The sequence below is a fragment of the Mesitornis unicolor genome, unplaced genomic scaffold (assembly GCF_000695765.1).
Source record: "Mesitornis unicolor isolate BGI_N332 unplaced genomic scaffold, ASM69576v1 scaffold2195, whole genome shotgun sequence".
Lineage (NCBI taxonomy): Eukaryota > Metazoa > Chordata > Aves > Mesitornithiformes > Mesitornithidae > Mesitornis > Mesitornis unicolor.
In genome coordinates this window covers 97-15,347 of record NW_010185960.1, presented here as the reverse complement: position 1 = coordinate 15,347, position 15,251 = coordinate 97, and the positions used below count along the sequence as shown (strand labels likewise).

Here is a 15,251-nt window from a genome sequence, read left to right as displayed (position 1 = left end):
CCTGCTGCGGCATACACAACTATCTGCATTTTAAGTTGGATATTAGTTTGTACTTCCCCTGATTTCACAATGTACTCAAAATAGAACGAACAGAAAATTCTTTCCTCAAGAGGTTTCAGTTCCCTCTTTTTGAAAACTGCACCAATGGCAAACGACAAAATGTTCTTGTCCAACATGTTCAGGTCTCCAAAAGCAGACATTTATTGGCAAGTCTTCTTGGGGGCTCAACTTACTTTTGGGAAGTCAAAGATCAGGTATTTCTCACAGCATATTGTGAAAAATACAACGCAGTTGTCTACCTATGGCTTCAAATAAGGTTTTATTTTGCAATGTAAATATTAAGGACTTTCTCTTTTTTTCCCTGGCCCACGTAGGTGTCAGAAACCGTGGGCCCTGGAAACCGAGGTGCTCTCTGCCATGGACACAGCTGTGGAGATGCACAAGTGGAGTAACCTGTGCCAATTACCAACAAACAGCCGACTTTCCTGCAGAGAACTGACTCCTGTTCAGTTAAAAAGCCCGTTCCTTCAGACTGAAGGCTTTATGACTCCTCAGCAGAGATGGGCTGAGTCAGCAAAGCGCTGAGAAATCCGCCCCATTTCCACAGCAGTCGGGGTCCAACAGCGTCCAGGGCTCCTCACTCCAGTCACTGTCCTCCAATAACGACCGCCCCGGTCGCACCGTGTGCTCTCACCATCCACCTCCGCACCACGGAGCTGTTGAAGGGATAAACCAAGTTTCTCTTTACATGTCAGCTCTGGATAGGGAGTCAGAGCTAAGGCATCCAGGCCACCACCATTTCCAACCATCATTTTCTACTGAATTACCTGAAAGGGTCTGTAGAAGTTCCAAAATCCTCGTACGCTCTGATTCAGCACCACACCTACGCTGATGAAGGTGACGGGTACTCAGTAAATCAGGGAAAATCCTACGGCACATCAGTCACAGAAGTTAAAATCAGAATCTGTGGCTATGCCTCTGCTTTTCAGGAACAAGATAACGCCAGCTCTCCTCCACCACTTGTAAGGAAGGCAAAAATACATCAAAACCAGTAGGCACTTACTGGGAACGAATGCCATTGCCTAGGGACACTGCAGACATCTCAGCACGACTCCAGAGTTGTTTATGAAGTGATGCTCCATTTACAAAATAGAGCAATGTGCTTGGGTTACTTCTATAAACATCGGGGGTTTTAATTCATAACTGACACAGAAATATCAGCCTTTAAAAAAGGAACAGAGCACTTAAGCCCCAGGAGCCCCATCACCGTCTCAGAGCTCAAAGACACCTGCAAAGACCCAAGGCAGAACTTCCCTCTGTCTGCAGCCGCCCCGAGCCCAAAGCTCTCCCAGCCTCCGTGTGGGTCTGGAGGAGCAGTGCAAGGATTCACCCCCCGCTCCCACCCCAGCTCCGTGTCTGCCAGGAGGATTGGGAGCAGCGTGGTGCTGTCCTTCACCCAAACCAGAGTCACTCCCGGCCCCTCCGACAGCGCGAGCATTTGGTGACATTTCCATTGCTACAAACAGGGAGTGAGTTGGAACCGGGACCTAAAAAAGATGAAGGTTGAGTCATCCACGTTGACTTCTCACTCACTAAAATAGACTTTACGTATTCCCAATCTGCAGCTTGCTCCATGTGAGCAGTACATTAAAGAAATTATGATTAAGGAGCCCTTTAGCAAGCAAGGGAAAGCGCCAGGCTCCAAAGCGAGCTCGCTGGTACCCACCTCAACTACTGCCCTCACTGGGCTTCTCTCATTTAGAACAATGCTGACAACAGAGTAAAACTGAAACCAACCTCTGTCCACAGCAAAATGACAGCAGTTAACCCATACACAAGTTGCTTGGCTTGACAGGAACGAGCTCAAGCCCTGAGCCTGCAGTACTCAATCGCATTTTTAAGCCTTCCTGGGGAGGAACCACCGCTTGCTGCGAAAACCCACCCAAGGATGCGGATGCACACAAGAACTGCACCTATCCCAGCATCAGCTGCATCTGGCTGAGCACAAGAACTCAAACCCCAAAAACCCCACACCAGAAAGTTAACAGCAGGTATACGAAAACACTAACTTGGGCAATGTCTGCTCTGTTGGTTTATTTAGACTAACCACATCATTAACCACTTTGCCATGGTAATCACAGCCGTACCCACTGCCACCACAGCGCAGAGAACATCCAGCTTGTAAAACATGTTGGTACGAGCAGTCTCACCTCAAGCCAAGCCAAGGCACACAGAAATCACCACGGAGCCAGGCACGTGCTAAAATTGTAAGTCCACCCCAATTACCAACGAGGCAAAGCAGATTTGTCTTTGCTCCCGACACTTCCTCGAGCACATCCGACTGCTTTGTATCGGCTTCCTTGTCTGTTCTAGTCCTGACAAGACAAAACAGCATCAACACCTTCATCCGGATTAAGAGCATTTGGGAGCATTGAGAAGGCTTCCCAAAAACGCAGCTTGTGACTGCAGCAGGCCCCAGCAGCCCCTGACCCCTCTCTTGCTGGGCAAGGGAAATGGCTCAGAAATCAGAGGCAACTCCCCGCACTTCAGTCCAAGGAAGTGCAATCCTGGGCCTGCACTGAGAGCCGGCCCAGGCCCAAAAAATACACCCCTGGGACAGGTAAATCCCTCCAAGGACCTGAGCGCTTCTAACGCAGGAACAGGACAGGGAATCAGCCCCAAAAATGCTTGCAGTGACCAGCATCTGCTCCCTGCTCTGCCACCAACAGAAACACTTAATGACCAAACACACTCTCCTCTTTAACTGGAAACCTTCACAAAGCTCCAAAACTCCAGTGGGAACAGCAGAGGTTTGCTCCAACATCGAGGATTTCTCACAGACGTAGGAAAGCACCAGTACAACCAGCACAAGGGGCAGTGAAACGAGCATCTTTCCCTGTTCTCAACTGGCCTCTCCTCTTGTCAGCCTATAGATTTAAAAACTTACAATACAAATTTGATGTCCAGGACTGGCAATCGAGTGTCTTTGCCAGCACTGCGGTTCACATAAGCCTTAAACTCCTAAAAATAAATCGTAAAGAAAACATTCATTCAAGACTCAGTCCCAGCGGAGCAGAACGAACTTTGGAAGAATCATAAAAAAACTGGCACTTAAAAATAGCAAACCTGTTTATTTGTGTAAGGAAACTTCAGGGGAATGTTGATTTCCTACTCATTAGCCACAGCATTTCCCCATGGCAGAAGTCAGGGAGGAAGAAAAGGGAGAAAGGAGCCCAAAGAGGGATACCTGGGCACGTTTCGGCTACGTGACCATCTGATTAAAGACCGAACAGACTCTGACTCACTGACAGAGCTGTTCTGGCTGCTCTTTGCAGCACCCTCCACAGATTTACTTGGGTGAGGAGCTGCAGTGTTGCCCCTCTCCCTGCTTCCCCTTGAAGCTGCAAGGGCCTCCTGACTCCACAGCCCTGTTCAAACCAGTGCTGGGACTTCTCATTCATCACCCCAAAAACCAACCAACCAAAAATTAACATCCCTATGCAATTATCCCCTGAGTAACGTCCTAAAAAGAAGCAGTGCATCCTTTGCAGCTACGCGGGCTGCACTGCACTGGCAATGTTCTCTCTCCGTGTTTCAGGAGCTGTAACCGAACCCCACAGGTCTCACTGGAGACCCTGATTTAGGTCATTTCGGGTAATTCCCTACCCTTTCATCTTTTACCTGGAACACCACACCACTCTGCTGTGCAGGATCTGTGAAAGACCAAATTCAGCACCCACAGAACACCAAAAACGGATAGAATTTTAAAGAGAAAAGAAAGTAAATTGTTATTACATCCGTGTTGTGAATACAGAGTCATACCCAGAAATAATGTTCTTTATTTAGCTTCAAATTAGCTGAGGAATAACGTCTATAATGCTGAAAATATGCCACGGAAGATTCAGAATCGGAGAGTTCTGCAAAACGCAACGCTGGCTTTCAGGTCTGGTTCTGCAATCTCAGAGATGCAAGAGCTCCCAATCGTAAATGTTAGGTACGAGGTATGAACGTCCTCATTTGCACAAGACATGGCAAGACAGAGACCCAAGCAGAGTTAAGTGAAAGAGGACTTTAGCAAGGGATGTAGGAATAAAACAGCAGCAGTAGGAGATGCACAGTACAGCAGTGCACTGAAATGAACAGGCAATTTGTCTGGGCTACCTGAAAACAAACTCACCTCTCCCAAGCAAATAAACACCTCGTACATCCAAGGATAACAATAACACAGCTTTCCATATATCTGATAAAAACCAGCAATGAGAACACCTGTGCTCTAAAAAGCTAATGGTCAACAGATTTTTGTATTATTGCCATAAGCTAAAGGCAGGACAGTGAGCAGCCAGGGGATCTGCGGTAACAAAATAAGCTTTAAGGGAGGCACACGAGGAGAAGCCAAAAAAAGAGGCAGGGAAGGAAGAGGAACCTGTTCTCCTTGTACATCAAGAGCCGCAGTGCAGCGTTTGTTGTTACTATTCCTGTCAAAACCCGCTCCTGTCTATGGACGCAGTCCGCAGGAGTCACACTCTGCACGTGCCTCTCCACGCAAGGTCTCAAAGCCACCTCCTTGAGAGGCACTTTTAGAGCTGATAAATGTGTTTAAATAGCCAACATCTGACTGACTCTACCAGCAAGGACAACAGCAAACCTGCCCCAAGGCCCAGCATCCCTGAACCAGCTGGAGATCCATCCGTTAGTCGAGCAGAGTTACCAATCACAGCGAGAACAAGCAGCTTTTGGAGCTGTTAACCAGAAAACAACGTGGAGTTTCAGAAAACAAAACATAACGCCCATAACCAAACCAAAACACTTTCTAACCAAAACACTTTCCAACCAAAACACACCAAAACACTTTCGCATTTGCTGACTGCACTTGAGACATAAAAGACGACCCTACCCACAGGGACTTTCCAGAGAGGCCAGTGCCAGAATTTGCTCCCTTGTTTCAAACCAGAAATGGATCTACCCAAGACTCCGGGGGCACATTTGGGGGCGTTTTTAGCCAAGATTTCTGGGGAGAAGGAGTGAAAGGCAGAAATCAGTGGGTGCAAGGAGCCCTTCACAGCTCTCTTCTGTCCAGTTCACTCTGATGGGGCTGGGGGAAATAATTTGATTTAAAGCCTAAGTAAAGACTAATTCCTTAAGTACGAAGCCAGTGCATATGAATGCATTTGACAGCTGGGCTAAATGAAAGGATTTCTCTCACGTTTTTGGGTAAGGCAGAAGTTAATCACATCATGGAAGGTAACAACACATGGACTGATAAAAGATCAAACCAACCTCAGAAAATGCAGACAATCTGGACAGGATAAGAGCACATGGAGGGAGAAAAGGCAACTCAGCAACCAGGGACAATGCTTCACACCCCGCGGGAAATAAACTCAACGCTCAAGGGGTGCAGGAGTCGGCCCCAGGGGTGCTCAGCCCAAGTTTTGAGTTTATCCAAGGCCCTGGTCAGCATCTTTGGTTACACGGTAAATTGTCTGCTAAGAATCCTCAGGCATTTGCTCAGCATAGACAAAACTCCGACTCGCACACAGTTGTACTGGAGAAACCAGGCACTAATAATGTCACAGCTTTGATGAACCCCACAGACTTTAGTGTATTTAAGCCACTCCTAGCATATGTGTTGGTGCTGCTCCTCCCCCATTTTTCCATGTATTTTTTCTCATTTCTATAGCACAACTCGCGGAAGCTCACGAGAGCCAAAAACAGAAAGGCAAAAAAAAGAAGCAGAACAAGAAGTATGCGGAGTTTTTAGACATCGGCTCCGGGGGGAAAACACAAGAGCACAGTTTCATTCATAGCGAGTTAAGTTTCCATCCAAACACCATTACTGCATCCTGTGACCTTTCGGGGCTGCAGTTGTTCCTCTGCACGCCGCACACAAACCCTTCCCTTCCCCTCCCCTGTCCAGCTGCGCACTCGAAACTCTTGTTCCCGTTTCCCACCCCTGCAGCGCTGGGGTCTGGCCCATCGAGCGGGGGCACGGACGGGTACAGGCACCCCCCATGCAGCAGAAACAGCGCTGGGTCACTGGACTGGGTTTGAAACGGGATGAAGCGAGCTTCCTTCTTCCACAGATGGAGACAGCACACAGACGGCAGGAGGAGTCACTCTCATTAAGGAGGCTAAAGCAAAGCCAGGCTCCTCTCCAAAACCACTTCACAGAGATACTCATTTATTGAATTTCGTAGTAACTGGTTATCGAACACAGGGGGAAAGCCTCCGTGGCCCTGCTCTGTACCTCTACAGTCCATAAAACACTTTGTGTGCTATGGTTTCTCACTGTCATTCATTAATACAGCCACTGCACATATAATGAAGATGGAGACAACTTTTTTTCACAGTAATTATGGCTGCTCCTTATTTACACGTTTTCTGTCCTGAGCTTTCAAAGCACTTTGTGTTCATCAGACAGGGCTCTTCAAAACACACCTGCAACAGACCCGCATTGGGGTCCACAGGGCTGAATTCACATCTACTGATGACAAAACAACACAATAAATGAACCAGAGAACCCTACCTCACTTCATTTCCATCACCAAACCAGCAAACAGCAACAGCTGTGCAGGACTCGCTACCACAAACTGGGCTTCCCCTGAAGATTTCTCACCTCTGAGCCCCCAGCAGCAGCCGCTATCCTGTTTTATTATCGCAACAGCCAGACACGCTCTGAACACAACTGAATGGGCAGGGGATTGAAACATCAGCATTTGCCACATCACCTGCAGCACCATCCTCACTGCTTCTGGAAGGGGCGGAACAGGGTGGATGGGAACTGGGGAGGTGAAATGAGAGGCAGATCAGCACCACATCCATCACTACCACACCTCAAGCTGCAGATGCACGGGGGGAAATCCTTCACGTGTTCCAACAGCAGCTCAAAGCCCTGGACCCCTCTTCACTGCAGGGACCAACGATGCCGTGAGCGACAGCTGAACAAGTGCAGCCTTCCAGCCCTCCCGCCTGCCATGCGGAGGCTAAAACCACGGAAAACAGGACAATGTCTTTCCAAACAATCCTGTTTGTAGAACAAGCTCCAGTTTGTGCTGCTAACCACCCTCTCCCTTTTCAGGTAGCAAATAAAAGCTCCAGCGAGAAAAGCACACTCATGACCCTGCGCGGTTTGCCTTAGGAACACCCGCCAGGGACAAGAGCTGTGTTGATTGACCGAGGCTGAGCATCTCTGGTCGGAAAGCAATCGATTTCTTGTTCGGAGTCAGCGGTTTCGCACTTGGGCAGCTCTGGGCTGTGGGGAACAGCCCCGTCCTCAGAGGTCACCAGAGCGCGCCCCTGCGGCCCCGCATCCTGCGCACGGGGGGCAGGGGCTCATCCCCAGCTACTCCAGTGGGTTCAATCTGCACGCACTCCAGTCTATAAACTGCAGAGCCCTGTGCCTTACTCCCTGCATGAGAACTGTCGTCCAACAGAATGATTCACAAACAAACCAAAAACCCTTCCCTACTTGAAAGGAGAGAAGCCAAAAGGCCCTTCCTGGAAAGTTCAGCAATAAGGAAAACAAAACTTCAACATCAGTAGGACTGCCCAAATCACCCTGCCGCAGCATGGTGCGGATCCAAAATGACTGCAGATCCAAATCTGCTCTTGCCTTACAGTTAATCTGCTTATTTGGCTCCTTCTCAAGAGTCAAAGAGCCAGGAGCTGCTCATGTGCCGCAGGATGAGGCAGCTCCCGGCCTCGTTCAGCTCACTGCACAGAAATTAATGTAAAGCAAAACTTGTTTCTGCTGAGAACACTTGAGACCTGGGAATTTTTGCATTGCATTTAGCAACATCTTGAGAGAAAACGTTGGAGAAAAAGCACTCAATAAAGTGGGAACCCTATGAACGTTTGAGAATGTGCTGCTGTAGTTTATGCCCAAGATTTACTGCACTTCTCTGTGCCGCACGCTGCAGCATCCAAAAGCGAGCACACCCGATTAAACCGCACGGCTGCGCCAGGCGAATCAGCCCAGATTTACACCTGGGAACTGCGCACATTTACATCTATTCTGCCTGCCACTCCTGCTGCTTGAAGGACAGCAAAGCCGGGCTGGTTCCTGCTGTCACCCGCTCTTCTCTGGGCTCACCGCTGCCATGTGCTGCCACGTCCCACCGTGTCCTGCAATGTCCTACCCCATCCTGCCACCCCAGCACCCTGCCCACGCCAACAGCACTCCCAAATAACCCCAGCTCTTGTAAACACACGGAGCCTTTCACATTCACAATTGCAGAGGAAGTGATTTTTTTTGTTTAAATTCCCAGCCCCTTACATTTTTCCAAGCACCGATTAACTCTCGCCGTACCGACTCAAAGCAAAATGGGGCAGAAGCTTTAGGGATTTACAACTGTAAATAGTTACTTTGAGGGCCAAAAATGTAATATTTTAAATGGTTCAAAGCTTTTTGCAGCATCTACTGGAAAAACGCCAGCTGAGCTTCCTTGACACAGCTACTCGACATCCAGATGTGTTTTCTGACTTTAAACACCCACATCAGGAGTTTCACTGACCACTACCTAGAGGTTTCACAGAAAAAGCCCTGTGTTGTCTTCTGTAATATTGCTATTTTGGAAGAGAAAGTAGAAGGGGAAAATGGTCTCTAATGGTGGAATTCCTGTGCAGTGAAAACCCTCTCTCCCATTTTCTCCCACACTTTATCCCTCAGCAAATCAAACCGTAACTCTGCATTTGCTTCAAGTGCGCCTACAAAACACGCTCAGGGAGCAGGACTCCCGCGATGCTGTAGAGATTCTCAAAAGGAAGCATGAAATCTGCAAAAGTCATACAAAAATGAACTAAATAAAGTCGTAAGTAATGAATATCAATGGTGCATGGCATAGCGAAAGCTATTCAGAAGATCATGTGTTCAAACAGACTTTCCATCTCAACAGAGACTTGGATTTTTCACTCTTCATAAAGACAGCAGAAAACGCTGACCAGACAAATCAGATTCTTCCAAGTAAATTCACCAAATGGGCAAAAATTAATAAGCATTAAAAGCAAATAAAAGCCTTTTAACTAACAGAAAAAGATCCTAATGTGTACCCATGCCACGAAAGGAAATCATTTGGAGCTGAGGAAAAATGTTGTGGGGCTCCCTTATCTGGGAGCGAGGGAAAGCTGTATCAGCAGTGAACTGGTACAGAACCCCACTGAGTTACACCAGCAACTCCTGTGTTTGGAGGGGTCTGAGGGGTTTGGCCAGCTCCGGTCTCCAGCCCTGCAATAAACCCTTGGGAATCTGCACCAGAGGGACTTGGGAGATGGAGAGGAAAGAGGGGAGACTTTGCATTTTTCACCTCTTCCCCTCCTCATGCATAGGGCAAAATAAATACAAACTCTTGCTGTAAGATCAGAGCAGGCTCCCAGCAGCCCCTTCCCCCTTCCTGGCAGCAGCTCCACAACCCGGGGGATTTGCACTATCAAGGACTGCAGAAAAACAGATGATTCTGCAGCAACGCCACAGCCAGAGCCTGGAGTCACTGCTGCCAGCAAATGGAACCACTTACACACACGGAGTAATGATTAACTGCAAAAACCCCTTAAAAGGTAGTTTTACATTTTCAGTGTAAATGGTAATCCGATATATACAAACTCCAGTCTCACCATTCAGAGCCGCTCCACTCAACCACACCGGGCTGAAAAGTCTCTTTGCTAAGGCAAAGAAGTGCCAGGAGCTCAGCGCAGCTCTGCAAAGCACACACACACGGTGCCAGTACCTGCGTGCAGGGACCAACCTGCGACCTGCGCAGAGATGGGCGCAAAAGAGAAATTACCAAACCTCGCACTGAGAATGCCCAGCTTTGGAAACAAGATAAACCACAGGGATTTCAGCTCATTCGTCTGAAACCCTAAGGATAATTCTACAAATGCCTTCTTTCTAGACACGCGCTGCACGCGTTAACGAGAAAACTTTCGACAGTTGAGAGGAATCCCCAGTTTTGTTTCAAATTACCACCAAAAGCATCACACTTCCTTTCCAGCCCCCAAAATGCAGCTGCTGACCCAGTCACGGCTATGTTTGTAAACCTTCACACGGAGAAGGTCTGCACCCTTCCTGAGCTGACCAGCACTGGAAACTGCTGACCATCACTCAGAAGATGCCGCATTTAAGGCAGAAGACCAGTCGGATCAAACACACTACCAGCCAGAGAGGCAAAAGGGACTTATCTGGAGTTTTGGGGAGCTCAAAAAGGAAGTTTTAGACACTGTAGTAGCCTGAATCCAACGGCAGCTGGAGGCTTGCCTGGAGTTCCTCTCATCAGGCACCTTGCCTTGGTTGAGGATGCACTCAGCTAAACAGCCCCGCAGCCGCCCTGTGCCGTGCTCGCTCCGGCTGTAAACTACCTCATCTATTTTTCATATTCCGAGTGCTTTTTTGGACCGCGCCGCGAGATCTGCAAGAGATCCATCTTAACATTTGCTAGAGACTACTCAAGGACAGAAGTGGCTTATGAATGCTCGCTGTGTAAAAAAATCAGTATTAAATTTCCGTAGCCCAAACCATGAAGCTATTTACTGGAGCTTTATACAAACTAATTAAATATAAGGCTCTCGTGGGACGCGAGGAGAAAGAAAAGAAGAATTAAGAGATAAATCACTGGCTTTTCTTTCCCCAGCAAATGTACACTCCAATTTAATACATTAAACCAGAAAACAGGCTGACACTCCTCAGTCCATAGATAGGCAGCATCCAAATCTCACATGAAACTCACTGCACAGCAGAAATTCATTATCTCTGCTTTACCGCAACTTGCACAAAGGAATTGGGAGAGACAATCCAGACAAGGGGATGAGCTCGAGATATCAAAGGCTCCATATGGAGACCCCAGAATCTCCCGCTCCAGCTCCACAGAGCTCCTCATCTTGGTGTGCACATGGCACAGAAACCCACCAAAGCTGCGCTTCCCTCCCTGCGACCCCACATCCTCCTGTCGGGACAACTCCTCCCGCACGACACGGGGCCACTGCCGCTTGCTCAGAGAGAGGAGACCTCTCGACGCTCGCAAGAGGAGCCCATCAACACCAAAACCTCGCCGACAGAATGCAACATGCGAGGGCGGCACAGCCAGGAGCCCAACACAGCACAGGCTTTGCTGGCATCACCTAAGGGAAAAAGACGCAAAGTCAGTACAGGGTGGAGGAAAGCACCCCTTCTGGAAGGGCCATCCACCCCTGCAGCAAACCAGTTTGTCACTGAACCCCCAGACACCAGAGCACGGCACCACTGCACATCTCACCCAGCCGCAAGATCAGACCAAGGCACCCAAGGCCGTGTCCAGGCGGGTTCCAGCACCTCCAGGAACTGCAAAGCTTCACCTCGGCCACCCTGCACAAGTAACGGGGCAGAAACACATCGCCCCTCCATGCCCCTGACCACTGCACAGCACGTTTGATGTGCAACACGTAATGGTCTTCATCTGCAGAAATACATTTCATCCCCGTGTTGATCTCCCCTGCCATCAGCTGCACGCACAGACCACGGGAACAGCCGACTGCAACCCAAAAGCAGCAAAGAATGGGCTGTTGGAGAAAGACAGCAAATCCTGCAGCTCACAGCCACGGGAGAACAGCAAGCTTCACTCACCAACACCATGTCGCCCCTAAACACCTCTTACAAGAAAAATTACCAAGTTCATTCAGCAACAGAAAACCCAGAATTCTGCATAACAGCGATCTGTTAACCATAACCAAGCTATTCTTTTAAATAGTTTTTGATCAGCAACTTAAGGCTATTAAATTTTTAAACAAAGCTCAGTCACTCTATTAGTAATAATTTAAAGTGCTTAAGTACACGTTTGTGGATTAATGGTTTTAAATGAAGCCTCTAAACACAGTTTCCAATGCTCAGCCAGAATGGAGCTTAGAGGAAAAATGGAGCAAGTTTGTGAATGCCAGTAAAATATATGAACCTTTTCTCATCTGAGAAGCAGGTGATACAATTTCTGCAGCATGCCAACACCTGGTTCACCTCACTCCCACAGCCACCGCTTCATGGCATCGTTTCACAACACAGAAGATCCCAAATACGCCATTATCAGAGTTAACACCATGGCTACGCCATGCCCACAGTTAAAGTCAGAATTTTATGTACCAACCGTGGTGCGTTTTGGATTTAACCACCATGCCTTTGGATCTACGTGTGTCTTTAGTACCACCTCATCTTCCCACTGGGGTGGGGACCAGGACACCTCTGGAATTAGAGAGGCAAGAAGTGCCAGAGCTCAGGAGACGTCCTACAGAGCCAAATCTCTGCCCAGCTCAGAACCGAGGTGTCTACGAGATGTAAAGCAAGTGCCACTATAATTTAAGAGAACCTATCACTTCAAAGCCTCCCACAAACTTGGTACCTAAAAGCAGAGGAAGGACAGCCCCCATTGTTGAAGCAGCCCATGAAGGGTTGACGCCAGGTGGAGAAGGGAAGCTCTGTGCTGTACTCTGAAATAAATGAGGTGATGCTGGAGGGGATTGCTCCCGATGTGTATTTCCGAGTGGTCTGGCTCAAAAAGCTGTGGGAAGAGCAGGAGATGGATCAGCACCTCCCGTCAGCCACCCCTGGGGCTGCTCGAGGTGTCCAGCGCGAGGCGTCCCCAGGTCACCCCGTGAACCCCAAGGTCCCTGCAGCCCCTGGCGGCCGGGGACGCTGAGCCGCAAGGGATGGACGTCCCCAGGCACGCCCAGGGCTGCCCTCGCCACCAATTCAGGAAGGAAACCCCCTTCTCCAGCTCCTCAGGCTCCGTTTACACAGTTCCGCTCTTCTTAACCTCTTTAAGATAGGAACATTTTATAAGGCGAAAAGCAAATCCATCTATGTGCCATGACAACAACTCACTTTTGGGACCACGTCTGCAGGCTGAACTGGTCTCTGCATAAGCACCTCAAGAGATAACGCTGAATTTTGGCAGTACCGCTCTCTGCACGCAGGGGAGGCTCATTTCAACTTTACCCATCTCGTTGGTCTCTTTTTTTGAAACGGAAGGGAAAGGTTTCTTTCCTTTCCTAACGCCTGAAGATCCTGAGCGGTGAGAAGATGCGCTTCACAAATTGTGAAGCCTTGTTTCTTGTTATTGCTTCCAATCCACAAATATTGTGACTACAACCTTGTATCCATCGCGCACATTTTGATGGGGTAAATAATGAACGAACATCCAAGCCTCTAATTTCACACTGACTTCAATTCCCATTTCCATCACAGACAGCTAGAAAACAGGAATAGAAACTAAACCAGTTAAAAAAAAACGGGCGCTTCTCCATTTCTAGCCTTAAGAACCTGAAAAAATTTTAAGAAATAATCAAAATAAACTCCTACCCAGTTTGGTATTTGCTCAGGTACGCATTTTTAACATAAAAGCCAGAACTACTTCTAGGCACAGAGTGCCGGGGTCAGTGTAGGACGTGCATCTTGTAGGACAACGTGCTCCAATGATTTGCGACCAGTGAGCAGCCCCCCAGTAGGAAAAATAACCAAGTACCTAATTGCAAACCAATATTTTAATTATCACTTTTAATCTAGGTTTCCTGCTCAGATTTAAATAACATTTTTAAATCACATTGATCTAACTCAATCAGCCCTGCCCAAAGGCCATCTTTCCTGCATGCTATGAGCATACCAAGCAAGTTTTAACCGATTAGATAAATCGCTAAATCTCATAACTTCCTCACAGCGATATATCAAGATGTACACAAGCCGTAATTATTTCTTTTGAACCAGCATTATCCTGAAAACTTCACAAAAACGAGAAGCTGAGCAGACATTTCACCACCCTTTGGGGTTTTTTCACCTAGGGCACATGATAGCGTGAAACCCAGCCAAGTGAATTCTGCAGAAGACTTGCACAATCACTGCAAATCCGCCTCTGACTCTTTATTCTTCCTTATGATGATGGGACTAACAGCGATGCATTGGTTTTATTCATTTATATACGTCTGCATATATATGTGCATACACAGACAGGCACTGCAACCTTAAGGTGCTACACTCCAGAGCACAGCAAGAAAAACCAGGCAGCAATATTATGCACTCACCGAGAGCTAAATCCCGAATAATGGAACTTTCTAGCACAAGCAGCTTTGCAGGGACCCTCAGCACGGTCCCCATTACCAGCAGTGGAAATATGTGCTTCTGACGTGACACAGATTTCTAAAAGATTCCCATGACAGGAGGAGGATTAAAAAGCAATTAACCGGCTCTCATATTTCAAATGCAAAGCCATATTTCAGAACAGCAGACAGAAAAATATGGGTCTCTCAGAACTCAGAGATTCGTTATATTCCATAAAAACGCCCTTACCTTAAAACAGCAATACCAGAGTAGGAACCTTCCCCATGGGGATACGAAAAAGCATTGCAAACCCGATTCAGCATTGTATTACGAAAAAGCCCTGCAAATTCCAAGCAATCTGCAAATGATTTCCTCCTTCCCCACCCAAACATCTACTGCAAACTCCTACAATTGCAAGTCAAGCCTGCAACAGCAAAAGAGATGAAAATAAAATCGTTCCTACCTTTAACTTGAGTGTCATATTCAGCTATGATCTCCTTATCCTTTTTGAATTTTGCTGGCGACGTCATGTTTTCTTTTCCAAAAAGATTAACCTCTAAACAGATCCACCAGAACACGAGACAGAAATGCAATTTCGCTCCTCTCAATGCGATGCCTTGATTTTCCGCTTGTCCTTCCCCCACAAAAAGGAGAAAAAAAAATTCAGTCCATGGAGAGAGGGTGTGAGACGGAGCACAGCAGCAGTGAAATGCAGATGTGAGGAGATCAGCGGATGGAAGAGGCAGCAGTTTTGTCTCCCTGCACCAAAACCTTTAGCAGCAGCATCAGACTAGCGAGATCCTGCAGCCCCCAAAGGCTCTTCCTGATTGCTAACGTTAATAGCACAGCCAGGGAGTGGAAGTCCTTCCGCACAACATGTTTTGTGTGGGTTTGGTTCGCCTTTTCTTTTTTTTTAAAAAATGTGCTCAGAGATGATGCAAATCAAATCCCAGACGAGAGCAGAAACGGAGGACAAGAAGCCGTTTTCTTTGGTTCGCTTGCCTGCAAATGCAAAAATATGTGTATTTATTTAGAAAATTACAGCTTTCAGCCAGCAGTCACAAGATGCGCAGCCAAAATTTGTGACTGAAAGCAAAGCTGCCCTGACATTGCGAACTGTCCTTTCAGCAGCAGCATGAGGTTAGAAGCGCAGAGCGGCCAGGTAGCCGAGGGAAAACGCCTACACGGCGGCCAGCCCCACGGGGGGAGA

The 15,251-nt window shown here is 47.8% G+C and overlaps 1 protein-coding gene across 1 annotated transcript in view; it reads right to left on the bottom strand.

Annotated features, from left to right (window-relative positions):
* LOC104541021 (SLIT-ROBO Rho GTPase-activating protein 2B) overlaps window positions 1-14,571 on the bottom strand; it is a 47,028-nt gene extending 32,457 nt beyond the window's left edge. The window contains exon 1 of the mRNA XM_010184976.1: window positions 14,505-14,571. Coding sequence (XP_010183278.1) covers window positions 14,505-14,571 — 67 coding nt within the window. The remainder of the gene's footprint in view (window positions 1-14,504) is intronic.
* Window positions 14,572-15,251: the final 680 nt, after the last annotated feature.